The sequence below is a fragment of the Mustela nigripes genome, chromosome 6 (genome assembly GCF_022355385.1).
Source record: "Mustela nigripes isolate SB6536 chromosome 6, MUSNIG.SB6536, whole genome shotgun sequence".
Taxonomy (NCBI): domain Eukaryota; kingdom Metazoa; phylum Chordata; class Mammalia; order Carnivora; family Mustelidae; genus Mustela; species Mustela nigripes.
The window spans coordinates 6,554,134-6,580,391 of record NC_081562.1 but is presented as its reverse complement, the minus strand read 5'-3'; the positions used below and the strand labels follow the sequence as shown (position 1 = coordinate 6,580,391).

The 26,258-nt window shown below is 52.3% G+C and overlaps 4 protein-coding genes across 11 annotated transcripts in view; 2 read left to right on the top strand and 2 right to left on the bottom strand.

The window, feature by feature from the left end:
* The window catches only part of NAGA (alpha-N-acetylgalactosaminidase), a 9,096-nt gene extending 7,044 nt beyond the window's left edge, over positions 1-2,052 (bottom strand). The window contains exons 1-2 of one of the 3 annotated variants that reach the window (XM_059401878.1): positions 1,786-2,050; positions 384-475 (exon numbers count right to left, since the gene is read on the bottom strand). In XM_059401878.1, coding sequence (XP_059257861.1) covers positions 384-399 — 16 coding nt within the window. In that variant the 5' untranslated portion in view covers positions 400-475; positions 1,786-2,050. Of the gene's footprint in view, positions 1-383; positions 476-901; positions 988-1,785 lie in introns of those variants that run through there. The other 2 variants (XM_059401879.1, XM_059401877.1) reach the window with 2 other exon arrangements.
* A 765-nt stretch (positions 2,053-2,817) lies between these two features.
* Positions 2,818-7,659, top strand: PHETA2 (PH domain containing endocytic trafficking adaptor 2). Of its 5 annotated transcripts, none has more exons than XM_059401881.1 (3): positions 2,818-3,304; positions 4,604-4,685; positions 5,533-7,659. In XM_059401881.1, exon 3 carries the CDS (start codon positions 5,538-5,540, stop codon positions 6,318-6,320), a length of 783 nt encoding a protein of 260 aa, XP_059257864.1. In that variant the 5' UTR covers positions 2,818-3,304; positions 4,604-4,685; positions 5,533-5,537; the 3' UTR covers positions 6,321-7,659. The 5 variants fall into 5 exon arrangements, with proteins under 5 accessions (XP_059257864.1, XP_059257867.1, XP_059257868.1 ...); XM_059401884.1 differs by lacking the exon at positions 2,818-3,304 and adding an exon at positions 3,316-3,491; XM_059401885.1 differs by lacking the exon at positions 2,818-3,304 and adding an exon at positions 3,534-4,155.
* A 413-nt stretch (positions 7,660-8,072) lies between these two features.
* SMDT1 (single-pass membrane protein with aspartate rich tail 1) lies at positions 8,073-12,033 on the top strand. The gene is made up of 3 exons (XM_059401888.1): positions 8,073-8,373; positions 9,714-9,854; positions 11,798-12,033. Exons 1-2 carry the CDS (start codon positions 8,185-8,187, stop codon positions 9,849-9,851), a joined length of 327 nt encoding a protein of 108 aa, XP_059257871.1. The 5' UTR covers positions 8,073-8,184; the 3' UTR covers positions 9,852-9,854; positions 11,798-12,033.
* A 1,219-nt stretch (positions 12,034-13,252) lies between these two features.
* On the bottom strand, positions 13,253-20,429 carry NDUFA6 (NADH:ubiquinone oxidoreductase subunit A6). 2 transcript variants are annotated; one of them, XM_059401886.1, is made up of 3 exons: positions 20,253-20,427; positions 14,534-14,649; positions 13,253-13,458 (listed from the first exon to the last, which is right to left on the bottom strand). In XM_059401886.1, the coding sequence occupies exons 1-3, from the start codon at positions 20,389-20,391 to the stop codon at positions 13,327-13,329; spliced, it is 387 nt and encodes a 128-aa protein (XP_059257869.1). In that variant the 5' UTR covers positions 20,392-20,427; the 3' UTR covers positions 13,253-13,326. The 2 variants fall into 2 exon arrangements, with proteins under 2 accessions (XP_059257869.1, XP_059257870.1); XM_059401887.1 differs by lacking the exon at positions 13,253-13,458 and adding an exon at positions 13,465-13,560 and having other exon boundaries at positions 20,253-20,429.
* Positions 20,430-26,258: the final 5,829 nt, after the last annotated feature.

Here is a 26,258-nt window from a genome sequence, read left to right as displayed (position 1 = left end):
CCCCCCCCCCCCCCCCCCCCCCCCCCGCCGGGGTGAACCCTTGCCCCCTAGGGCCTGTTTCCTTATCTGTAAGATGAAGTTACCGTAACTGACTTTACAGGGCTGTTCTCTGCCATGCTGATAACACATAAAACGGGACTTCTGCACTTTGAGGGAGAGGGGACGGGAAAGGAAGAGGCTTCTTTGGAGGGTGACTGACTGATGCCTAGGTGGGAAGCATCTCCTTTCTGGTCCAGTTCCAAGAACAAGAGGAACATGTCTCCCCACATACCCACATCAGGGAAGGAGGCCCTGAAACCAGAGGGCTGGAACTTCCTCCAGGTAGCCCCTACCCCCCAACGGGTCACCTACCCTCCCCCAAACCATCCCCACGAGCTAGGTACCTGTCTTCAGCAACATTGCTCTGGACTCAGCGTCTCGGAACCTGACCAGATCTGCTCTGCTTTTAGCAGCTTTCTATGTTGGACTTCGGAAGCTAAGAAACGTTAGAAAAGCACTGGGGTCACTACTGCCTCGCTAGCTCTGCCGCCCTCAGCCTTGGGAGTGGATCCCCCACTCGGTCCCGAAGTCGCCCTCATTGCCCACCACCTCCGGCCCCCGCCATCACTTCCCCGAGGTTGGGGATGCCTCAGAAATACTAACCAAGGCGTCTTAGACGATAGCCCCCCCCCCCCCCCGTAGTGCTGGGAACCCCGAGCGCCCACGGGCGGCCCTCCGCCGGGCCGGGGCCACAAAAAGACAGCGATCCCCTCTGGGACGCCCGGGAAGAACCGAGGCGTCGGGTTGGGACCAGGCTTCGGACTCCCACCGGGTCTGGGTTGCCCCCCCGTCCCCAAGGACCGCAGCCCAGCAGCCCCAGAGCGGGGACCCTCCCCCAGTGTGCCCCGTTCACGGAACTCACCCCGCGGACGCCCCCGAACGCCACCCGCTTCTGCCTCTGGGGCAGCCGACTGCCGCTGTAACCCGATTTGCCTGCTGCGTTCCAGAGGGGGCGGAGCCTGGCGGCGGCACGCCTTCCCCGGCGGAACCTATCAGAATCCCCCTAGCAACGTCGCGTCCCGCCCGCTGTGAGCCCAATAAGCCCTCCCCCGAGCCTCCCCAAGCCCCGCCCCCCTCGAGCTCCGGCTCTGAGCTCACCCCCGGCGGACGCCCGCCGGCCTAGCGAGTTTAAGGACTGGCTGAGCTGGCTACCACGGCTCCCGGAGAGGGTAGTCGTTTCACCTCTGTGGGGTCCCTGAAGGCAAGCATAGTGCCCCGCACAGTGTACACGTTTAATCAATAGTATGGCGTGAATATCTGCGTTATTAAAAGGAAATGAGGAGATGCCATGAAGCACGACCCAAAGTAAGCCACTCAAAAACCGTAGTCGAAGATGAAAAGGCATTACGAGAAAGATGGGTGGAGGAAAGCAAGTCAGGTGTAGGGCACTGTTTTTTGCAAAGCCAGGAGGTTCTCCCCACCTGCCTGACCCTCCGGGCCAGCCACCGGTTGTCCCGACCCAGGCACGCATTCTGCATATTTCTTCTCTTTCATTCATCAAATATTTGATGAGCGACTCCTAGGTAGGCGCCAAACACTTTATTCTCGGCACCTTCACTTGGATGGTCACTGGGCATCTCAAACACAACCGGCCCCACACCAAACTCCCCAAACGGAACAGGTAATGGCAACCCTCCTTCCATATGCTCAAGCGAAAACCTTTGAGTCCTCTTTGCCACCCCTCTCCCTCACTCCCCATATCCAGTCTTTTGGCAAAACCGGATGCCCTCTGCCTTCCCAACCCACCTCTCATTACTCTCCCGGCAACCGTCATGTCTTGCCTGGATCATTAGTTGCAACATCCTCGCCAGCCGGCGGCTTCCCCCTGCACTCACTCTCCACAGCGGCCAGAGTACTCCTACAGAACTGGAGCTCCGCTGGGACACCCGGGCGGCTCAGTAGGATGAAGCCTGCCACTCCTGACTTCTGCTCAGGTCATGATCTGAGAGCTGTGAGATAGAGCCCAGGGTTGGCCTCCTGCGGAGCCTGCTTGAGTTCTCTCTCTCCTTCTCCCTCTGCTTGCTTGAGTGCTCTCTCTCTCTCTAAAAAAATAAATAGAAAATAAAATATAACAGATCATGCTTTGCTCCACCCTGTGATGGCTGTTCATCCCAGTCTAGAGGCTCCCAGATTTACAAAGCCCCGCCCACACGGTCCGACCCCCTCTCCCACTGCTCCCCCCTCCTCCCTGACTCCCGGCCACAACGTCCTCCTTAAAGTTCCTCAAACACACAACAGGCCTCCGGGCCCTGGCACTAGCTGTTCCCCCTGCCTGGAACGCTCTTCCTCCAGATTTTGGCATGGCCGGCTCCTTTATTTCCTCCCAGTGTATCTCAAAGGCCACCTGCTCAATGAGGCCTACCTTGACCTTCCCATTTGAAATTGCGATCTCTACTTTAGCAGTGCCCAAGCTCCCTGGCCTTCCTATATTTTCTGTACCCCGTATTCCCGTCTAACACACTTATTATGGTTTCTATTATTAAATGAATTAAATTTAGTAGAAGAGACAGATAACACGAAACGAAAGCGTGAATACAGGGGAATTTCTATCGTGGCTAGTGAAAATACAACTCAGGGATGTGATAAGAGACTTGAGGGTAGGATACTTTCCATCGCCTGGTCAGGGAGAGGACATCTGAGCAGAGTCCTAATTGATGTGAAGGAGCCCTGAGACGAGCCGAGGGGTAGGGACAAGAAGAACACACTGTAGGCTGCAGGAAAGTGCAAAGGCTAGAGCCCGGAACCACCAAGTTCAGGGGCAGATACACCGACCTCGCTGGCTTCCAGCCTCTGGTGTGTGGCTGAGCACTCCTGCGACCTTCACTACAGTCCACCAAGAGACCGACCCCAGGCAGAGCTCGGGGGCCGCGGGTGGGCGGCAGGCCGCTGGCAGTGGCGGAAGCAGAAATGGATAAGCCCCAGAAACAGATTCGAGAATTTCAGGGGCCGGGTGGAGTCGCCAGGAAGCTCGCCCGGGCCTCGCGGGCTGGATAGGAGCCCGCCCAGAGGAGGCGCCGGGCCGAAGCCGTCCCAGGCTTGGCTCGGTGGGAAAAGTGGGCCGGGCGGGATGAGGGGGCTGGAGAGGGGGAGAGAAGGGCTCCGAGTCCTCCCGGCGGTGGGCTGGGTCCGAGGCCCGCGGACGGCCTGCGGTGGGGCCCTGGGTTCGAGGTCGCCCGCCGCTGACCAGCTCTGTCCCGGGCTCTGGGGCCTCAGTTCCCCCCCCCCCCCCCACGCGTGGATCAGGGGCGGCTTCGCCGACCGCCCGGTGAGCCGCGGGAGGGGAGGGGCGCGGGGGGTAACTCGAGCCGCCCGGAAGGGGTCTCCCGGAGCCCGCGGCCACGTTCCGGTCCTGGCGGAGGCGCGGGGCCCGGAGCCGGGGTCGCCCCGAGCCGCGGGCGCAGCCCACCCCGCGGGCCGCCCTCCCGAGCGGCGTCGCGCCCGGCCGCGCGGAGGTGAGCGGGCCCGGCGGGCTCTGGTAGGCGGCGGCCCCGGGAAGGCGTGGCCCGCGGAGACGTGGCGGGGCAGCCCCACTGCGCGGACCGGGAGACTCTGCGCGCTCGGCCGGGGGCTCCCGCGGAGGCCACCGCTGTTTTCGGGCGGTGGCGGGTCCGGGGCAACCCGGTGGCCCCAGGCCGCTGGGTCCCAGGCCCCAGCCCGCCCAGCTCCTCTAACAGAATCAGGAAACACGGGTGTACCGGCCCCTCGCGGGCTGTGCGGTCCGCGTCCCGCACCAGGGTCGCGGCGGGAGCCGGAGCATTGCCCCGCGGGCCCCGGGGTCCCCTTTCTGCGCCCCGGTGCCGCGCCGGGAGGACCTCCGTGAGCCCCCGCCTCCCGCGACCCGCCACGGGCACGGCCCCGCCCCCGAAGGCCCGGCCTGTTTCTCTCCCCAGGCCTTATCGGGACTGGTCCTTAACGTGACTTCTTACTTAATTTTCCCATTCATTTATTATTTATCTTTGTTTACAATGTCTCCCCGCTGGAATGCAGGCTCCAGGACGGACGGATTGCTTTGTCCACTGTTGTCTTCCTGGTTATTTCAGTACTTTCTGGAGTCCTCATCTCGATGGGCTTTTTATGGGAGGCTGCGGGCAGCCAAGCCGACTCCCGCCCAGACGAGTCAGTCCTGCGCTAGACGTTCTGGGGCTGGGGAGAGTGCGGTAAACAAGGAGATCATTGTGGGGGGGAAGGAAAAGAAAGCAGAAGTGGGGGGCTACTGGTTGAGTCAGCTTGTGCTCCGGAGCACTTTAGAAACAGTGATCAGGGCAGGCCTCGCAGATTAGGTGACTTCGGCGCGCAGATAAACCCTGGGACTGCTAAAAGGGCAAAGCAGGAAGCTGAGGACACTTAACTCTGACCTTGACTTTGGGTGTAGGGGACTGAGCTCTGCCAAGTGATGGTCAGTTGCTCTCAGGTGCCTGGTCTGGGTGGGTGGGAAGACAGGGAGATTATCAGGGGTCAGGGGAGGCTTCCTGGAGGCGGCGGTGGTTTTACTGGGCCTCTAAGACTGAGTAGGATTTCTCATCCTTTAGGATGCTGTGATGGAGTTTTGACAATTGTTTTGCAGGTGCCCTAGGAACTACATAGTCAAAGGGTTACACCGAGAGGCTGGACGAGAGGCCCCCGCCCTCTTGCTGTGAGCTCTGCTGGTAAGTGAGTCCCTGCGGAGACTCGCCCCTGGAAGGCATGAGGGAAATAGGAGACCAAGCTCTGCTTCTCACTGGTCATGCAGGCTTGGGCAGTTCATCTTCGCTGCTCTGGGCATCCATTTTTCATGGGTCAGGAGGACAGTTGGATTGGGTGCCCCTTAGGATCCGTGGGGCACCCGCATTCAGGAGGGATTGGGTTGGGGTTGGGGTTGGTCCTACCCAGCCACACTCTGTGTTTGTACCACACTCTTGTATACTGAGCCGGTCCCCATGTAAGCCTCTCCCAAACCCCCACCCCTGCCAGTGGAGGAATGGGGCCTGGCTTGCCCCGCCCTGCCTTCATCTGGCCCCAAAGGCCACAGATTCTTAACTAAAGGATAACTGCCATTAACCAAGGAGAGGCTGGCGGGGGCCCAGGAGGGTCAAAGAAACCTTGGAGGTTTGGCTTCAGGGTTGGAGCTAAGGGACCCCTGGATTAAGGGATGGTTCAAGCAGTGATTTCTACGGGTTCAGGGTCCATTTCAGCTCAGCTGATGCTTTTTTCTTTGGAGTTTAAAAAGCTGTTTCAAACCCCTCCTTACCTCCTGGTCTGGGACAGTCACATTATCCTCTGAGTCCTCTGCTGTCCAGTTTTTTGCATGCCCCTCACAACCACCCTTTGCGAGAAAAGGCAGGGACACAAGCCCATTTCACAGATGAGGACCCTGAGAGCCTCAGGGTATACAGCAAGTGAGTAGAGGCCACAGGGCAGGGGCCCAGGGGTCCTCCAGAGCCAGCGTTCTTTTCCCAGCAGGGGCAGAGAGGCTGCCTCCCGCTCTGACCTGTGGCCATCCATCTCCCCTCACAGTTCTTATGGGAGCCATGAAGCTGAATGAGAGGAGCGTGGCCCACTACGCACTGAGCGACTCCCCCGCCGACCATACGGGCTTTCTGCGCACCTGGGGCGGGCCAGGGACTGCACCGACCCCCAGTGGCACCGGCCGGAGGTGCTGGTTTGTCCTCAAAGGCAACCTGCTCTTCTCCTTTGAGAGTCGGGAGAGCCGGGCCCCGCTGAGCCTGGTGGTGCTGGAGGGCTGCACGGTGGAGCTGGCCGAGGCTCCCGTGTCCGAGGAGTTCGCCTTCGCCATCTGCTTCGACGCCCCTGGTGTGCGCCCACACCTGCTGGCGGCCGATGGGCCCGCGGCGCAGGAGGCCTGGGTGAAGGCCCTGTCCAGGGCCAGCTTTAGCTACATGCGCCTGGTGGTGCGCGAGCTGGAGAGCCAGCTGCGTGAGGCCCGCCACAGCCTGGCTCTGCATCGCCACTCATCCTGGAAGGCCATTGGCAGCCACTGTAAGCCCCAGGCTCCTGACCGCCGGTCTCCAGGCCTGGAAAACGGTCACTCCCCCTCCAAGGACTGCAGCCCCGTGGACTCGGTTGAAGAAAGAGGCAGCAAGCTAGCAAGGCAGGGCTTGGCCGAGTGGCAGGGCCCGGCCAGCCTCTTCCTGGACAGGAGGCAGAGCCCCGCGTTCCCTGAGACCTCCTACTTTTCTACTCTGCACAACTGGTACGGCCAGGAGATCACAGAGCTGAGGCAGAGGTGGCTGCGGAGGGTCTGGGGGAGCCAGCCAGCTCGGGAGAAACAGGATGGGCCCTGAGCCTCAGCCCTTGGGGCTTCTGCCCTTATCCTGCTGGTCAGGATTCAGTGTTTATTCGGTTTCAAGTTGCTTTTTTTTGAGAGGGTTCTTTCCTTCCTGCTTTTTAGTCCTTCTCCAGGTTCCAGATCCACCCTCGTGCCTGGATGGGACTGAGGAATCATTCTTTCCAGCACCTTTATTTCCTGAGGCCCAGAGAGGAAGGGGGCTTGCTTGGTAGCCATGGAGCGTGACCAAGTCTCCTGCCGCTCTGCTGGACTGCCCCTCTGGCAGGGGACACTAGTCAAATGGTGGGAATGGGGACTATTATGTGGCCATAGAATGCTACCTACACACCAGACTCTACAACCATAACTTCCGACACAGGGAGCCTTATGTACATTTAAATACCAGAAGTTGGCTCAAGTGTTGGCTTGGGGAACTGACTGCATCAGAGAAAGTAGGTTTATTGCCATAGGGGTTTCTGGGGCCAGCTGCTTCCTGAGAGGTGGGGCATAGGACCCCCTCCCCTCTGCAGTTTGGGTGGGGCCCTTTGGAGGGAGAGGGCCTTCAGCCAGCAAAAGGGGATTGATTCTGCTCAGAAAGTGTCCGGGTCCTCAGGTTCTCTCCCTGGCTGCCCTGTCTATAGATGGTGCTGGTCATGGCCCCAGGAAGGACTGGTGGCAGAAATCCTTCCTGTGTTCTGCCCTGAGCGGCTGGCTCTGGGAGCTGCCAGGTGGGAAGCTAAAGGAGGGGAGGCACATGGGGCTCCCTGGGGAAGCCAGGCTGTTATTTTGGTTCTCAGTCCGGGTCATTCTAGAAGCTTGGACGCAGGATTCCCAGCAAGCACCTGGGATAAACTCTTTCCTCCTAACTGTGCTAAGAGCCACTCCCGATCCCGCACCTGGCCTGGGAACTCATTGACGGTCCCGCTGGTCAGCCAGGGCGTGTCTGCCAAGACCCTGTCTTTGCTACTCTCAGCAGCTCGGTGCCACGCGTTTTCTCTATTGTTGAGGGAGGACCCGCCTGAGCCCCGGGGTGTGGCCGCAGCGGCTGGATGGGCGATCCCGAGGCGGTCAAGGCAGGCCCCCTCTGCCTGCACGCAATCGGCCCCTTCTTAGCCTTGGGTACACTGCCCAGGGTCCAAGTAGGTCTAGAGGCTTCCGCTCAGCCCAAGACCAGGCCGCCGGGAGGCCACCAGGGTCCGGAACCCGTTCCTGCGGGCTTGTTCCCAGGAAGAGGGGCTGGAGGAGCCCCCGGCCCACTGCGCCTTGTTTTATACTCGGACACTACAGGCTTTCGTTCTCGTTCTTACGGTCACAGTGTTTTTTATACGAGTAAAACACTTAGTTTTTATTACTCACTTCGGTTCCTCGAGTTTATTTCAACAGTCACTTGCCCAGGTCGTGCGAAAGCTCGCACTTCCCCTTCCGAGGTCTTTCCACTTGCCTCTGTCGCGTGCACCTTGGCAAGAAACAGAATCCAGAAGCACCCGGGCAGTACAACTAACGGGTTTGAATCGTGTTCTTTAAATGTTAAAAAGGAAAATACGACTGTCTGAGGGTCGATGAAAGTGACTTCCCTTCCCAGCGGTCCCCTGCTCTGCCCAGCCCCGGCGCGCCAGGCCGAGGGAACAATGACGGAAGCGAACACGTTCCACCACGACCGCTCGCGGGACAAACCGGCCCGCCAGGCCCGGAACGAGGCGGCTACGGGGCATTGACCCCGCCTCGTGACGTCACCACGTCGGGCGCGTGACAAACGCCTCTCTCGCACCGCAACAGGAACTAGGCTGGGCCTCGCGCGGGTTGGGGCGGTGCTCTCCCGGAGCGCGTCGCAGCGGCCGGGCGGTGGGGTCCGGGTGCCGGGCGAGGGGCGGAGCCGGGAGATGGCGTCCGGAGCGGCTCGCTGGCTGGCACTGGCATCCTTGCGATCCGGGGCTTTCCGGAGCGGGCCGAGCTTGAGGAAGGGTGGTGGTGATGTCTCCGCCGGAGGAGGTGGCGCAGGTCGGAGCCTGGTACCGTCGAGGTCAGTCATCGTTACTCGCAGCGGCGCCATTTTGCCCAAACCGGTGAAAGTGAGTGTCTGCCTGGAGGCGGGGCGAAGGGGCCGCGGCCAATCATTATGGGGAGTGTGCGCGGGTCGACGCTGACTGATAGGCGCAAAGGCCAATCATACGACCGCCTTAGACCGGAAGACGGATCAAGGACAGAGTTTAGCGATGATGCGCTGCTAATTTTGACAGGTGGGAGGAGATGGGTCAGATCCCGGTGTTGAGTTGGGCGCACCGAGACAGGGGATGGGGGGCGAGAGCTGAGAAGGACTGCACCCTGCACTAGCTCGTCGTGGTGAGCTAGCAGGAAGCGTGGTGCCCTAGTTCTCCAGGCCACAAGACTCGGCTGTGTGTGTCCGGTGTAGACAAGTCACGTAACCGCTCCGTTCTTGTCCACCTCGCAGTTGACGGGATGGAATAAAGAGTTGTGAAAGGGCTTTTAGATAAAGGGTACGTGGGACAGAACTTCTGTTTTTATAAGTTTTGACTTACTACTTAATTCACGTCATTTGCTGTTCTTGAGAGGTGGGCAGGGAGTTACTACGATCAGTTTCCACGGATGAAGTCGGGCCAAAGCAGTGAAGCCCTGAGGCTCCAAAGCTAGCAGCGAGTTGGGTCCTGGAGTCCAGGTTTCTGGCTGGTACAACCCCAGTCCCCAACCAGGTCCTGTTTTCCCCACCGCTGAATGCTGTCGTCTGACCCGAGTACTTTTTTTTTTTTTTCTTCTAAGAAAAATGGAAACAGACCCTTACATCAAACACGTTTGCTTTTTGACTCCAGGGCGGTGTGGGAGTTAGAAAACAAATTCTCCTACAGTTAGTATGGCCAGTGCTAGCTTGCACAGACAGGTTGAGTTCAGGACTGTTTTGTGGCAAGAAGCAGGGTCCATATTGGGGAAGAGCTGCTTTATAAAAAGGCACAGCTGCAAAAAACCCTGAAACTCCATAGGAAAGTAGGAGAGGATATTTTGAAATTCCACTGAAACTCCCCTAGTCTGTCTACACAGCTAGTCTTTTATGGTAAAGACATGCTTATTTTTCAAAACATGGTTGTTTTTGGGATTTAATGTGAAATTAAACTGGGGAATCTGTTAAAGAACTGTACAAAGTATCCTTCCACGGTACATGCACGACTCATTTTTAGATGTCTAGAATGAATGCCTTGTACTTTTCTTTCTGGTAGCCACATTGATGGCCATAAAATAACCTTCTCTTTTTCTTTTTTCTTGTTCTGCATGTTTCCAAAATCAAGTAGCTGTGTATTATGGGTCTGGGGTTCACAGGAGTGTCCCTTAGGGGCCGGGCCTTCTGTGGTCCCACAGAGTGGGCTCTGGAGCTCACAGCCACTGCTCTGACCCTCTGCAGATGTCCTTCGGCCTTCTCCGTGTGTTCTCCATCGTGATCCCCTTTCTCTATGTGGGGACGCTCATTAGCAAGAACTTTGCTGCCCTACTTGAGGAGCACGACATTTTTGTTCCGGAGGATGATGACGACGATGACTAACAGGTAAGACTTCCTTTTCTCCTACGTGGAACAGGAAGGGGGTGGGGCATCGGAACTCTGATGCAGTTTGCGCTGGTAGCAGTTTCTGGTCCCTTGAAGCAGAAGTGCAGACCTTTAATAAATTGACTTTGCTGTTTTTATTTTGTCTTTGCTCTATGTTGATGAGGCGATCTTACTGATTTAAAAATTCACTGGAATGGGATAGGGCACCTGGATGGCTCAGTCGGTTTAAGCATCTGCCTGAGGCTCTGGTCATGATCTCAGGGTCCCAGGTTTGAGCCCTATGTTGGGCTCCTCGCTCAGGAGGAGCTTGTGCACTCTCTCTCTCAAATAAGTAAAATCTTTAAAAAAGAAAATTAACTAGGATCTCCTCCAACTGGGTTGATCCCAGCCAGTCTTTGCCTTTTATATAGCTTTGTTCTCTCAACCCACAAGTTTCTTAACAATTTAATGCCTTACACACACACCCCAAACAGCTTCATTCTCCGCATTGAAATTTAGAAACTGCAGGTCTTGACCGTGGTCAGCAGGGTTACCACACACTCTGCCTGTTCCATTCAGCTTTCTGGTGTTGGCTCCCGTGCTTGAATATGTGCTGCTTGGCTGCCTTTCCGTTGTAGCTAAGGACAGTTCTGGCTCCGCAGTCTGACAGTCAAGCGTGCCATGACCTGGTCACAGCAGTTATTCAAGCCTCGTCTCCCATATTCCCAACCACTCACCTCTCCCCAGTATTCACTGTTTCTTGAATCACCCACATGCTTTCCTGCTCCCAAGCAGAGGCTCACTCTTCCTTCCAGTTGGAAGGCTATTTCGCACTACTCTTTAAGATTTTTTTTTTTTTATTAATTTGAGAGAGACAGACAGACAGCACAAGCAGAAGGAGAAGGAGAGCAAACTCCCTGCTGAGCAGGGAGCCCGATGCAGGGCTGGGTCCCAGTACCTGAAGATCATGACCCGAGCCAAAGACAGATGCCTAATCACTGAGCCACGCAAGTGCCCCTATTTCTCACTATTCTTACTTCCAATTCTTCATTGTCGTGGATGAAGTCTTCCCTCATTCCTCCATTTGAAAGTGACTGCTGTGAGGCGCCGGGGTGGCTCAGTGGGTTAAAGCCTCTGCCTTCCGCTCAGGTCATGATCCCAGGGTCCTGGGATCAAGCTCGGCATTAGGCTCTCCGCTCAGCAGGGAGCCTGCTTCCTCCTCTCTCTGCCTACGTGTGATCTCTATCTGCCAAATAAATAAATAAAATCTTAAAAAAAAAAAAAAGGTCTTTTTCTTTTTTTTAAGTTTTTTTTTTTAAAGATTTTTTATTTATTTTATTTGACAGATAGAGATCACAAGTAGGCAGAGAGGCAGGCAGAGAGAGAGGAGGAAGTAGGCTCCCTGCTGAGTGGAGAGCCAGATGCGGGGCTCGATCCCAGGACCCTGGGATCATGACCTGAGCGGAAGGCAGAGGCTTTAACCCACTGAGCCACCCAGGCACCCCCCAAAAAAAAGGTCTTTAAAAAAAAAAAAAAAAAAAAAGGGAGGGACTGCTGTGCCCTCTGACTGACCAGTATGTCTTGTGACAGTATTACATGCTTAACCACACAGGCACACCCCCAAATTCTACTAGACTAAAAGTTTCTTGCTGGCAAGGAACACTTTTTTTTTTTTTTTTTTTTTAAAGTGAGCTCTACACCCAGTGTAGGGCCTGAACTCACAATCCCAAGATCAAGAGTCACATGCTCCACCAACTGAGCCAGCCAAATGCCCTCAGAAGTTTGTTTTTTATACCTATGGGTCCCCAGTTCCTGCTCTCTGATGAATGTTCATTAAATGTGTGAGTGAATAAACCAACTGTCTTGCTCCTGCCTTGTTTAGTAGAACCTCTCTGGAATGCTTTTTGGTGTGTGGCCAGAAGGCTGCTTTGTGCCCAGTTCACTGCTGTTTTGCTTTCTTACAGGACATGGAAGAAGTACAGAAAGGAGACAGCCCTGACTTAATCATGATATGGTGATGCTCACAGCCTCTCCTCCTGCCCTGCCCAAAGGGCACAGGGAAAGCCCTCAGCCTCCCAACTCCAGTGAAGCCTCCTGCATCGTCTGTGACCGCAGCCCAGATCCCCAGGCCCTGGGACATTCCCACAAATGTGCTGTCCACTGAGCACCATCACCTTATGAATAAACATGCTAAACATCAGCTCGGTATGACTGAGTGGCGGCTGAATTGTCCCCGCATGAGTGACCCCTGCTGTAGTTTCCTGTCCCCGCAGTCCGTTCTCTGGCAGCTGGACGTTAACAGGCCTTTGATTTACAGCCCAAGATTTCCAGGCCCCTCACCCCGCCCCTGGATCCACAAAGGTCATTACAGGCAACTGGGACCTATTTTTCATTATGTACAAAAGCCCAACAGAAACTTTACCCTCAGTAAAGATGCACAGGATAACTAAAGCCTCGAGCTTTTTCTCACTGAGGAACACTGGTGAGTTGTCACAGGCCAGGCATAAGCTGTGACCGTTTACAACTCTTTGAGAAACATCGTTATTAAAATGAATCTTTCAACACTTGGGTTCCTTAGATGAAAAGACAGTAAAAGGGCTGGTGGTGCAGAAGAATCTGGGAACACCGGATGACTGCCTGCCGAACCCCTCCCTCCAGCACTTAGACGGCCAGGGGAAGCAGCACGGAGAGCAGAGAGGAGTTCTTTGACGCGTGGGGCCATTTATTCTGTCACTGGAGCTATAACCCAGCTTGAAGAGCAGTAGAAATATTTCTGCTCCGTGTGCACTAAACAGTGTTCCTAGCCGAGTGCCCAATGGGGTAGGAAGTTCATTTTACTTTCAGGACTGCTGCTTGTTGCACAGAGACAGGCGAGGCCTCGTCAGAACCCAGGGGAGAACAGCCCGGCTTGGCAGCCTGACTTCTGTGCCTCCTAGTTTTGCTCTGATCTCTCTCCTGACAGCAAAAGCTGGCTCATTCTGGATAACCTGTGCCGTGAAACCAAGCAATCCTAAGGGCTGTAGAAACATGGCTAACTGGGGCCACCTGGGTGGCTCATTGGTTAAGCATCTGACTCTTGATTTCCACCCAGGCTGTGATCTCAGTCGTGAGACTGAGCCCCGAGTGGGACCCTGTGCTGGGCATCCCTCTCCCTCTGAGCCCCACCCCCACCCCCTTAACAAAGTCATCCAGCCTGATAGCCAGGAGGCTAGTTTCTGAGCAGATGGCCTCATCCTTCCTGTTTACTGACACGCGAGGCTCTGAGAAAAGAGAATCCAATTTGGAGGAAACACCACACTTCAGGAAAGGGAAAGAACAGGTGGTGTGTACACTGAGACCCCACTTGTTCAGGCAAAAAGGGAGACAGACTGCAGGAGAGGGACTCCCCACCGGCTCACCAGTGGAGTTCTATTAGGAAGTGACCATCACATACTGAGTTTATTTGCACTCTAAAATATTTAAATATCAACATGCACCTTTCCCCTGAGTGACTTCACGGGTCGTGGCCAACATAGAACTTGGAGAGGAAATCCTTTGGCCTCGGCGCTTCTGTTTCGTGGAAGAACCGCATGACGTGTGTCCGCTGCTTCCACACGTTGATCGTTTCCTCCAGTTCCATCTTGCCCTGCACACGCGGGGGAGAGGAGTTCGGTCAGAGCGGCTGAGGGGAAGGAATGCGACGCTGCAGGCTGCGACTCTGTTCTCTGGCACAGACGTACTGCGTCACCTTGGGCAAGGAGCAGCCTCTGTCAGGACCAGTTTCCACATCTAGACAATGAGGTGGTTGGGCTCACAGACCTCTGCGGCCTTTCAAATACTCTATAGCGAACTGACTCCAGGAGGGGAGACTTCCAGGTCAACAGGCCCCTGCCCCGACTGCCTGACTGGCTGAATTTGGTTTTCTGCTAAACACTCATCCTGTGGTACGTACTGGTCCTTGCTAAAGTTCGCACTGATGACCAGAAAGAACACAATCAGGCCTGGGATTTGACCCCATTCACACAGGACTCCCCTAACCAGCCTGCCTCTTCCAGCAGCAGCCTGGTGGTGAATAACTTCAGAACTGGGGTTCGGGAAGAGTTTCAAACCTTCCTCTTTATGTCTTTTTCCAAAATACAAGCCCCAGAGCATCTGGGTGGCTTAGTCGGTTAAGCGGCTGCCTTCAGCTCAGGTCATGATCTCAGGGTCCTGGGATCAGGCCCTGTTTTGGGCTCCACACTCGGGAGTCTGCTTCTCCCTCTTCCTTGGCCCCTCTCCCTGACTCGTGCTCTGTTTCTCAAATAATAAGATTTTTTTTTTTTAAAGAATTTATTTATTTATTTGACACAGAGAGATCAGAAGTAGGCAGAGAGGCAGGTAGAGAGAGAGGGGGAAGCAGGCTCCTTGCCGAGCAGAGAGCCCGATGCGGGACTGGATCCCAGGACTCTGAGATCATGACCCACTGAGCCACCCAGGTGCCCCCCACAAATAATAAAATCTTTAAAAAATAATGAATAAAAATAAAAATGCAAGCCCCAGTGGGTTTCTTCTTGAACAATCTTCTATTTAATCAGGTGATAACCACCTCTAAGTTCACCTGTTTCTTTGAAACACTAAGCAAAAGCTACTGACCTAGCAGTTGCTTTTTAAACTTGGGAGACAAAACTGAGCAGCTCTGGACAAGCCAGCTGCTCTTAAGCCCATCAGGGAAGGTCACTTACCTTAATGACCAGAAGATCCACCACCCTGGGGTCTGTGACGTGGGCATTCTTCATGAACATTTCTCGGACTTTATCCCGTCCTTGCTTCACAGTGATGTCGAGCTGGAACGATTGCACTAGAGAGGAAACATGATTCAGGGAAGAAATTACACGGTGAAAACCTATTTTACAAAAACAGTCAGTAAACACATCCAGGCTGCCCATTCATTTCATCAGCAGACATCACTAGCCTGACCCTAAGCGAGGTGCCTGAGGCTGTACAGGAGTGACACGTGCTCGCAAGGAGCTTAGAGTTTACTTGCAGAGACCAGACCGCGCTGTCTGAGGCGGCGGTGGCGCACAGCAGAGCACAGTTCAAGATCCCAGCTCGGTCACAGCACCTGTGTGGTCCTGCAGACGTAAGCTTCTCCGTGCCTGAGCGTATTTGTTTCTGAGGGAGAGGAGGAGGGTCAGAGCACAGAGAACTCCAGAGCTGTTGGCAGGATTCCATGAGATAAGATGCTTAGAACAGTGCCCCGCATGGAATAAGCTCTCAAGAAGGTGAGCTTTATTCTCAGAGAGAACAATCGGCAAAAGATGACGGGGCTGAAATTAACCAGCAGTGATGGGGTGTGGCTTTGAGCGGCACACGGCTCAGGGCGCGGGGAGCCTGCTGCGTGTGCAGGGCGGCTTCAGTCTGGCCAGCAATTACTACCACCTCAGGTTACTCGGGGGAAGGAGGGAACGGTCTTCGAAGTTAACGCCTACTTGTCTCTCAAATTCTGATCCAAGGGACAGCCATCCGTGAATGCAAACATGAAATCACGATACTCCACAACCCCTGGCTAAGTCGATGCCTCAAAGAGTGGCACAGCCTTAGGGACCCGAGACTTCAGCTGAGGCACATTATGTCCTTTGAAAACTAGGTTTCGGTCATTTGTATTCTCACCCTCTGACAGTCAGCCTTCAGTGGCTTCGCCGACGCCGAGGGCACGAACAGGGCCTTGTGTGGTGGGCAGGATTTGGGAGAGGGGGCACATTAAGCATAAATAAGGCTCAGAGGCTAGAATGAGCATGTGGTTGTGTGTTTATTTGGTGAGGACGCCTGGTGTTGTGGCCATTCCTGTGACATGTCCACTCTCGTCTACAGAATCAGAACCAGCTCTGAAATACCACGAGAGCTATGGAGTGACTGAGTGAATCGACAATCAAGTTTCAGTCTTTAACTATATTCAATTTAGAGCCAGCGACAGGAAAATAAAGCTTCTGCTGAGGTATTTATACCTTGCCTTGCTGATCCCAGCAGGGAATAAGCACCTGCAGAAACTGAACAGGAGAAACCGCAGCCAGCCTTACAGGGAAGTGTTAACAGAGGACAGGAAATCACTCACACTGGAAAGAACTCGGGATCCAGTGGCGTGCTGGAGCAGGCTCTCGGGGAGTCTCTCTTCCCAATCTGCCTTCACTGACTTCACTTTGGTAGCTTAAAAATCAACCATGGCGGGAGTACCAGCTCCCAGAAAATTGGTAAATGCTATAAATCTGCGTTCCCACCAGTGTGTATCATAGTAGGAATTTTATTTTTTATTTTAGAAAAAGAGTAGAGGGAGGGGCAGAAGAAGAGGGGGAAGCGGACTCCCTGCTGAGCAGGAAGCCCGGTACAGCTTGACTCCAGGAGGCCTGATCCCAAAACCTGGAGACCATACCTAAGCGACCGGAGCCGAAGCCAGGTGCCAGGTGCCTCTCATAGGAGAATTTTAGAGAAGAGCAAAGAGAGGGACAGTAAGACAAAGAGATACAAAGACAAATGCAAACTAACAGGGCTCCCGGGATTCAGAATCCTCCCATTTGGGGGGAGTGAGGCCTATGGCACTGTGGGTACTTGCCTGAAGTCATACGATTGGTCCCCGGCAAATGTGGGCCTGGAATCCAGGTTGTTTATTTTTATTTTACAATCTAAGTGTTTTTTTTTAAAGGAAATGAATATGAGGACTCTTCCCCTGCTATCAGTGTTCACCCTTCCTGCATTTTTATATTAGATCTCTGCCCAACCTTGGGAGCTTAAAAAAACAAGGTCCCTCTATCCCGGGGGAGCTGGTGCCCATCTGCTCCCACTCCTCATCATCTCCTGAACTGCACACCAGGACGTTGGGTGTGTAAGTCTTCTTCCTTAGGAAGATGTTCACAAGCACAAATGCAGTTTGGCTTACAGTGTCAGCTCACAGGTCCCTGGATGCCCATCCTTCGCGGCCTAACAACCCTTGTCTCTGGAGAGACAAAGTCCACAGCTTTGTCCTGATCGCCCTCCTCCCACCCCAACCCTTTGACCACGCCCCTCCACCAGCGAGAAAGGCTGTGGGAAGGCAAACAGCAACAGCCGAAGCGATGACCTGCCCATTCTTTGGTTTAACTCGGTGCTTGCTGCTTAAACCAGCAACGATCCTGCCCACCAGCACAAATGGCCAGGTCTGGAGGCATTCTGGGCTGTCTCACTAGGGAAAGAGTGCTACTGGCATCGAGTGGGTAGAGGCCAGGGATGTCGTTAAAAACCCTATGCCCCACGATTATCCAGCACAAGTGTGCTGAGAGGCCCTGGATAAATTAATTCCAACTGCTCTCCCTCAACTCAGCTTCTTGGCTTCTTCTTTGAATTCTGAATACTGAAATTGCGGTTTTGAAAAAATCTGAGAGGACTAAGGAAGGTATCAAATCAAAATCAAAAGGAAGGTTTCAAAGTGCCCCTCTTGGATGAAGATGCCTTTTCCACAGCCTCTGCGTGTTTTTCCAAAATTACTGTCAAGGTTTTCCTGAGTCAGGAAGGCTCTGACATATCAAGAGTGAGGACACGGATATCCTCAGCTGTCTGCTCCGCTCACTCAGGAAGCGTTCATACCAGGTACTGCGAGATCCTGAGATGGGAAGGCGGGCGGTGTGCTGGAGAGCACGGGGTCAGGGGTCAGGGGTCAAACCAGCTGGGTAGGGTCTCCCCACCATTATGAACTATGACCTTGACTTGGGTACAACCCCTTCAGCCTGCTTCCTCAGCTAAAAAATAGGAAAGAAAAGAACCTCAGACCTAATTTCTTTATGGGAACATGGCAAAAATCGGTGACAATATCTTGTAAACAGCGAAGCTACTATAAATGTTAGTTGTTAAACATTTCAGCACTTGCTTCTATTTTACATCTTAAAATACATCTATTCTAAGTCTTAATGGCCTGGATATATGCCTGTCTTCCTGACTAGACCGGAAGAGGAGGGCTGTTTTATTCACTTTTGTATCTCTGGGCATCCAGTAGCACCCCTATCGTACAAGAGATCCCAGTGAAATGGAAATTAAATAGTTTCTACAGAAAACCTCCTGTTTTGTAACCAGCGAGCCTCAGTTAATACTGCTGCAGTAGAGGGGTCTGAAGGAAGGTGGTTCTGCCTCTGTGCTCCCATGCAAGGGCACCGCCAGCCAAACAAAGGGCCGCTCACGCGTGCGGCGTAACTGGGTCCTGAGAGATTCAGGGAAAACTCAGCAGGAGCAAAGAGCCAGTGTAAAAGCTGGATAGCCAGGGTCTGCGGTCTGGCTCGTCTCCTCACTAATCGTGTGATGAGAAGACACACTTAGGTGCCTCCATTTTCTTATCTGTAAGACAAGGAACAATTAGAACCCACCCTCAAATAGGGCAGTGTGAAGCATTTAGCACAGTGCTAGGCCATATGTATGCAAGTCAGTAAATGTTAGTTATTAGAAATACTATTACTTATTCCAATTCTTGGTTTGGTTCCTCAGCTGGAGTCTCAACCATGGATAGCCTAACACCAGTGTAGACACAGGCCTGAGCAACTGGCCACCTACGGACCACCAGCTACAGACCACCAATCCTCCCCATAAGGGGGGCACCACCCCTGGGTCCCTCCCCACTGGCCCCCCGCCCCTTTTCAGGACCCTTCGGACTCTGGAATAATCTTCTCAAACAGTATTTGAGGGGAATTCCTGAGAGAGGATAGTTTAAAAACTTCCGGACGCTGACTGTGGACAACTGGGTCTGTCCTCAACTCAGCCATCGATTGTTTTTCTTTTTTTTAAAGCCATCACAAACGATTCTTCCTGCATCTGGCATCTGGGTCTTGTTCCCACCTCTTACTTCTCTCTGCAACAAGAAAGGGTTCTAGGCACTCACAGGATTCTGCTAGGCAAACACAGTGTTTTCAAACATCTGCAATTGAATACACCCTCCTCCCCCCGGCCCAAACACACACGTGCAGACACTGGCTGCTCTCACTTCCCTGTACCTATTATTCACCTGCCCCCTGAAAGCATCTACATCTGCGGTCTCCGAACCAGCAGTTCACTTAAGTTTCTCCCTCCCTTGTGTCCTGGGGTGTAAGTTCTGGTCATCAGCAACCTCTCAGAAAGTCAGGTTCAGGACAGGGACACTGTGGAGCAGACAGTTCTCACACACCAAAAAACTGGATTTTGCACAAATGCTCCTGCTGTAAGTAACAGTAATAATAATAATCGTAATAATAACAACAACAGTAGCGGCCAACATTCAGTGAGTACCTAAGTGCCAGGGCTTCCTCTCAGCACTTTAAATATATTAGCTTTTTAATAAGGGCTACTCTCTGAAGAAGGAATCACCACGATGCTCCTTTTACAGATGAGGAAACTGAGGCACAGCAAGATGAAATCATTTGCTCGAGGTCACACAGCTAGTAAGAGGCAAGGTCTGGGGACAAGTCTGTGTAACTACCACACTCTATTGCTTCTCACACACACGTAGGGAAGGGACAGCCCAGAGGGGAGCTCACTTACGAACACCTTCCCTCTTAGACCAGCAGTGACGGTCCACACTAAAACACACTCCATCAATCTACAAAACAACAACAAAATATCGACAGCCCCTGACGTTCCTACCGTCCTTGACAGTTTACTTCCCCGATCTTTTCTCATCAGGGACATTGGGCAGTGCCGAGGGGAACGCCGAGATAAGAAAACAGAATCTCTGCGTCCGGGGACCTCGTATTTCAATCCTTCCAGTGACTGGTTCTGGGGCATCTAAGTGAAGGCAGGGGACAGCGAGGCAGTAGGGGGCAGGTCATGCGAGGGGAGGGAACAGAGCTCCTAAGAAATGCTAGAGGCAGGCAGAGCTAGGGAGCAAGCCCGGGAAGCTGTGGGAGAAGGCCACCTCACGTGGACTGGAAAAGGCACCACTGACTTAACTGGATGACCTTGGGAAAGTCACTTCCCTTCTCTGGTGGTCTGTTTTTCCGTGGGGGGTGGGCGTGGGGGGTGTGCGCGACAGATGACCACTCAAGCCCTACACCCACTTTCGGCTCACAGAACCTAAGGGGCACCTGTAAATACCGTCAGCTACTCTACGGCTGGCTCTGGGCCTCGGGGGCATCACTTCGCCTCTAGGTGCCTCACATGCCTCACCTACAAAACGAGCCTGTCACCCACAGTCCCTGCCACGGATTCGCTAAGAATTACGGGGACCAAAGGGCCAACGCGCCCAGAGCGCCTAGAAGCGCGGTCCGGACGCAGGGCACCACGGTTGCTTTGGAGTCCGGCGCCGCCGCCGGGTCGGGTCCACCAATGCTTGGGTGACCCTCCTCCCCTGAAGCACCCGGAGTCGCCTGTGCCCAGGTCGATGACCTCAGCTCGTCCCGGGAGAAATGGGAGGCCAGGACGGCTGCGACCTTGGGCGGCTGCATCCGGAGCCCCGCTTGCGCCGCGGCCTCTCACCAGTGTTCGGCACCTCTCGGTACCAGGCGCGGTACAACTCGCGCACCCTCCGCTTGGCTTCGTTCATGTCCCGACTGAAAATGGGCTTCACTGAAGTGGGCACCGCAGCAGCAGCCCGCCGGAGGCCGCTCGCCGCCATCTTGCTAAAGAAACCACCTTCTGTGGGGGCGGCCGAAGGACGAAAGTCTTTTGTCATTGGCTAAAACTGAAAGCCACGCCCCCAAGCGCCATGGGTAGGCGGGAGGATAGCTGTGGGACTCTCTGACTGGCTGGGAGGACGCTGGGGGATGCGCATGCCCAGACCCGGAAACCCCAGCTCAGCTGTTGGCGGTCCTAACGATGGCCCAACCTCGCCGCCAGGAGACGCTCGAGCGCCAGGCTGGCCGCGGAGCCGCAGCCTTGGCGTCGCCCGGTGTCCCGCCGGCCACTAGCTCGCCGCGCTCCTTTGGTTGTGCCTGTGGGCGTGCGGGTCTCGCAGAGCTTCGCGGGTCGCTTTCCCCGGGCCGGGGTCGCGGGTCCCCAGGGGCAGCGGAAGCCCCCCCACCAGGGCGCCTGGGCTTCCTTGGCGCCGGCCTGGCCCCTGTGCGGTTTCTCTGCAGCATCATTCTCCCCCCCCACCCCCCACCCCAATAAACCAACTCCTCGGAAGCGCTGTGTAGCCGCCAAAGCTCTTTCCTGGCCGTTGCCCTCCTGGCGCTTCTCCACGTCCCGGGAAGGTAGGCTCTATCATCAGCCCGTTTCAGACAAGAACCCTTTCATCCTAACCTGTGCATCTCCGTGAGAAGCGGCCCAGAAACGTGGAGCCGGAGGCAGGCTTGCATCGACTGTCCTGAGTGTCCCCTCCGTTGTGACATTTTTCTACTGAGGTTGTCATCTGGCCATCCCGGGGGAGGGGTCCGGAGGTGCTAAGGGAGAAATAGCAGCTAACGCATGGCAGGCCGCACACTAGACCGTTTTACCTGGTCTTCTTTAATCTCATGGATCAGAGAGCTTCTGTTAGCACCCCAGGAAACAGGTGGTGTGGGGTCAAGGTCACGTGCACCTTGTGAGGGTGCTGGGGGAGGGGCAGGAGCAGGGGCTGAGCTCAGCTCTGAGACCCCAGCCAGCAAGGAATAGGGCCCTGCAACTATCCCAGCCTTTCCCGTTTTAAACGGTAAAAGAAAATCCGGGATTTTTGTTCTTGCATTGCCTTTTAAAATGTATCTGCTTTTAAGTGAGTTACGCATTCAAAGGAAGCTTGCACCATATACGAGTTCTAAGCATGATAATAAAATGGAAACCTTGAAGCCTCAACCACAACCTCAAACAGTGGTGATAGAGTTAAGGTTTATATAAGCAGACTGTGCTCTTGACAGCCACTGATTTGAGTTCTCCAGGCACATTAACTTGTTCATGCATCACAACACACCTGTGGGATCAGCACCTTTAAACCCATTTTACAGATGAGAAAACAGACACACAGAGAGGAAGTTACCGAACAGGGCTGGCTTGAGACCCAGGTAGCTGTCCCTGGAATCTGTGCTCTACCTCTCACAGCACCTACATCATCACATCTACCTGTCTAATTCTAACCCCGTCCATGCTCCTGCCTCCTCCAGGAGTAACCGCTATCATGAATGTAGCGTTTAATATTCCTTTTCATTGAAAAAAAAAAAAAAGGCCCTGAAAAAACTACAAACTGGGAGAAGATATTTGCAAATCATTCATTCCGTAATGTATTTGTATCTAAAATATATATAAGACTTTTACAGCTCAGTAATAAAAAGGCAAATAGCCTAATTTAAAAATAAGCAAAGATGGGGCCTCTGGCTGGCTGAGTCAGTAGAGCATCTGACTCTTGATCTCAGGGTCATGAGTTCAAGTCCCATATTGGGCATAGAGCCTAGTTTAAAAAAAAAAAAAAAGAGCCAAAGTGACAAACCCAATGGCAGGAACTCTGTCATAGCTGGTGAAAATAAAGAATCAGACAGCCACTTTGGAAGTCAGTTTCACAGTTTCTTACAAAACTAAACATACTCTTACCATGCGATCCAGCAATCCTACTCCTCGGTCTTCCCCCGAATGAGCTGAAAACTTTTGTCCGTCCAAAAATCTGCACAGGGATATTTGTAACAGCTTCATTCATAGTTGCCAAAATTTGGAAGCATCCAAGATGTCCTTAGGGAGGTGAATGGAGAGATGAACTTTTGTACATCCACACAATGGAATATTCTTCAGCATTAGGAAGAAATAAGTTATCGAGCCATGAAAAGACATGGAGAGGAGCACCTGGGTTGCGCAGTGGGCGGGGCAGTGCACTCTTGGTTTTGGCTCCAATTTTGGTCTCAGGGTCCTGGGATGGGGCCCCAAGCTGGGCTCCATGCTCAGTATGGAGTCTGTTCGAGACTCTCCCTCCCTAATAAATAATAAATAAATATTTTTTTAAAAGACATGGAGGAAATTACTAAGTGAAAAAAAGCGCACCTGAAAAGGCTGCATGCGGTATAATTCGAGCATAACAGTAAAAGCCGAAATTGTGGAGGCAATAAAAAGATCATTGGTTGCTATGGGCTGGGGGAGGGAGCGAGGAATGGATAGGCGAGACTCTGTGTGATACTCTTATTTTTTTTTTAAAGATTTTATTTATTTATTTGACAGAGAGATCACAAGTAGGCAGAGAGGCAGGCAGAGAGAGAGGGAGAAGCAGGCTCCCTGCCGAGCAGAGAGCCCGATGCGGGGCTCCATCCCAGGACCCCGAGGTCAGGCAGAGGCTCAACCCCCTGAGCCACCCGGGCACCCCTCTGTGTGATACTCTGTGGTGGATAGCTGTCATTATACATTTGTCCAAACCCATAGAGGGAACCCTGCTGTAACCTGTGGGCTCTGGATGACAGTGGTGTGTCCACGGAGGTTCATCAATTGTGACAAATGCTCCACTGGTGGGATGGGGGGATGTTTATTATAGAGAGGGCTAGAGTTGGGGGGTAAGCATATAGGGGAAATCTCTGTACATTCCACTCAATTATGCTATGAACCTAAAACTGCTCTAAAAACTAAAGTCTATTTTTTTTTAGTGGGCAAGGGATTTGAATAGCTATTTCTCCAAAAAAGGTACATAGTGACCAATAAACACATGAAAAGACATTCAACATGGTTAGTCATTAGGTAAATGATAAAATCAAAACCGTAACAAGACACCATTTCTTACCCATAGAATCCTAGAATAAAAAGATAATAGTCAGTGCTGGTGAGGATGTGAAGAAATTGGAACTCTCATACACGGCTGGTGGGAATGTAAAACGATGCAACCACTTCAGAAAACAGCCTGGCAATTTCTTAGAAACTCCAGTCGTAGGGCTCCTGAGTGGCTCAGTGGGTTGAGCCTCTGCCTTCAGCTCAGGTCATGATCTTAGTCAGGGTCCTGGGATCGAGCCCTGAATCAGGCTCTCTGCTCATAAGGGAGCCTGCTTCTCCCTCTCTCTGCCTGCCTCTATGCCTACGTGTGATCTCTCTCTCTCTTTCTCTCTCTGTCAAATAAATACATAAAATCTTAAAAGAAAAACAAAAAACTCAAGTCTTAGGTATCTACCCAGAAGAAATGAAAACATTTGTCCATATGCAAATGTTCATACCAGCATTGTTCACAGTAACCAAAAAAGTAGAAACAACCCAAAAGTCCATCACCTGAGGGAGTTTTAAAAAAAAAAAGTGGATAAAAATGTGGGATATGCATGCAATGGAATACTCTTCAGCTATGAAGAACCTTGAAAACATTATGCTAAATGAAAAAAACTAGAAACAAAACACATATTGTGTGACTTCATTTATATGAAGGGTTCAGAAAAGGCAAACAGGTGAGCGGCCTGGGTGGGAATGTGGAGTGACGATACCATGGGGTTTCTGGGTTTGTTTTATTTACTTAAAATAGCCAACACACAGTGCATCTTTAATCTCAGATGTAGTGTTCAAGAATTTATCATTTGTGTTTCTGTTTAGGCAGCGGGAGATGCTTTGAAGTCTGTGGTGTAGTGTACAACTTTGTAAACAGACCAAAGTCCATTGAGTTGCACAGTTAAAATGAATGAAGGATAAATTTTATGTAAGTTACCTCTCAGTCAAGCTGCTGGGAAAGAACAACCTCTGATGATTTTTCAAATGTGTGAGGTCCGGTGTATTTTAATAATGTCTTCCTGCTCTCATCGCCTTAAAAAAGAAAAAATAAAAAACCTATTTGTCTTTGTTAAAAACAATGATTTTGGAAAGTCGTGAAAGTATAGCATAGCACAGAAAATAAATATCCTCTATAGAATTAGAAGCAGTGTAGTATACAGTGAAAAGAAGTTATTGTCTGTTCCTGATACTAGTTATAAGCTGTATGTCAAGTTGCCTTTCCCCCATGGTCTTTGGTTTCCACATCTGTAAAATGGGGATAACAGTGGCTTCCACCCAGGGTTGTGAGGATTAAATGAGATAGCGTATGTAACATGAAATGCCTAGAAGATATTTGGTGCACACGGATGTTTGCTAAGCGTCTGCTCATCAGATTGTGAGAATCCTGTTAACTTCCTTTAGCCTCAATCCCTATAACATGCTACACAGAGTAGATCCTGGTGAAAAAGAGTGAAGCAGCAGTCTCGTGGGGGAGGGGTGGGATGAGCAGCACATCCAGGGTGTTTTCTTGATCCTGTGTTAGCATCTAAGACCCCAATTCCCCAATTTTTTACTTACATTGTACATTACACCGCAAATTAAGAAAATGTCGATATTCCGTAACAAAGAATGTTACTTTACTAGGGGAACAGTGTTAATATAGATGTCCGTTAAAGGTTAATAACCACTGCTCCCAGCCCCTCCTGCTGCTGTCCTTGGTACCCAGTAAATGTTAAATTGGGCTGAATGGAAGCCCTGGGCATTTCGGAGACGTGTTCAGTTGATGGTGGAGTGACAACGAGATCCCCGAATCTCTTGTCCAGTGTTTCTCTTCCACCCTCTCCCTCCTCCCAGCCCACTATTGTGTTGACTTAAAGTTTTCCCGTCTGAAACAGTTAATATCTGTTTGTGTTCTTTTTCCTTGAGACTGCCTAGGGTCAGAGATAAGAGCAGAGGGTCTGTTGAGTTCCAGTGGCAGAGGGGACCATGGAGTCCCCAGATGGAGGCAAAACCAGGAGCTGATTTGGGGTCCAAAATCAGCCACACACTGCCTCCTGCTTGGCCTTTTCTCTCTGGTCCCTAGAAGGAACGAAAAGATGCTTTTATCATTTTCCCTGTGTTATACCAAACATTTAAAATTAAACTTTTAAGGGGCATCTGGGTGGCTCAGTGGGTTAAAGCCTCTGCCTTCGGCTCAGGTCATGATCCCAGGGTCCTGGGATCGAGCCCTACATCGGGCTCTCCGCTCAGCAGGGAGCCTGCTTCCTCCTCTCTCTCTCTCTGCCTGCCTCTCTGCCTACTTGTGATCTCTGTCTGTCAAATAAATAAATAAAATCTTTAAAAAAAATTAAATTAAATTAAATTAAACTTTTAAGATAATTGTAGATTCATATGTATAAGAAATAAAACAGAAGTCCGGGTATGGCCTTTACTCAGTTTTTTCCAATGGTAGCGTATTGTAAAAGGATAGTGTAATAGAACAACCAAGATATTGACATCGATACAATCAAGAAACAATATTCCCATATTGTTTTCCCATATTGGGACATATTCCCATATTGCCCCAAGGACCCCTCGTGTTTCCCTTTCCCCGCCCCCTTCTGAGTCCCTGATAAAGGGACTTCATTTTGTCATTTCAAGAAAGTTATGCTAATGGGATCATACAGTATATAACCTTTTGAATAGGCTTTTTTTTTTCTAATCAGCATAATACTTTTAAGATTCACCCAGGTTGTTATGTGTATCAAAATTTTATTCCTTTTCATTTCTGGGTACTATTCTGTGATACGGATATCCCGTGGTTTAACCACCACCCTGTAGAGGACATCTTATTTATTTATTTGACAGACTGAGATCACAAGTAGGCAGAGAAGAAGG

What these genes read in the sequence shown, in the direction of transcription:
- PHETA2 (XM_059401881.1), top strand. Translation starts at nt 5,538, where the DNA reads ATGGGAGCCATGAAGCTGAATGAGAGGAGCGTGGCCCACTACGCACTG.
- SMDT1 (XM_059401888.1), top strand. Translation starts at nt 8,185, where the DNA reads ATGGCGTCCGGAGCGGCTCGCTGGCTGGCACTGGCATCCTTGCGATCC. An exon ending in TTTTGCCCAAACCGGTGAAA is followed by an intron (nt 8,374 to 9,713) that starts GTGAGTGTCTGC and finishes GACCCTCTGCAG; the next exon opens with ATGTCCTTCGGCCTTCTCCG.
- NDUFA6 (XM_059401886.1), bottom strand. Translation starts at nt 20,391, where the DNA reads ATGGCGGCGAGCGGCCTCCGGCGGGCTGCTGCTGCGGTGCCCACTTCA. An exon ending in CCGAGAGGTGCCGAACACTG is followed by an intron (nt 14,650 to 20,252) that starts GTGAGAGGCCGC and finishes TTTCCTCTCTAG; the next exon opens with TGCAATCGTTCCAGCTCGAC. An exon ending in TGGATCTTCTGGTCATTAAG is followed by an intron (nt 13,459 to 14,533) that starts GTAAGTGACCTT and finishes CCGCGTGTGCAG; the next exon opens with GGCAAGATGGAACTGGAGGA.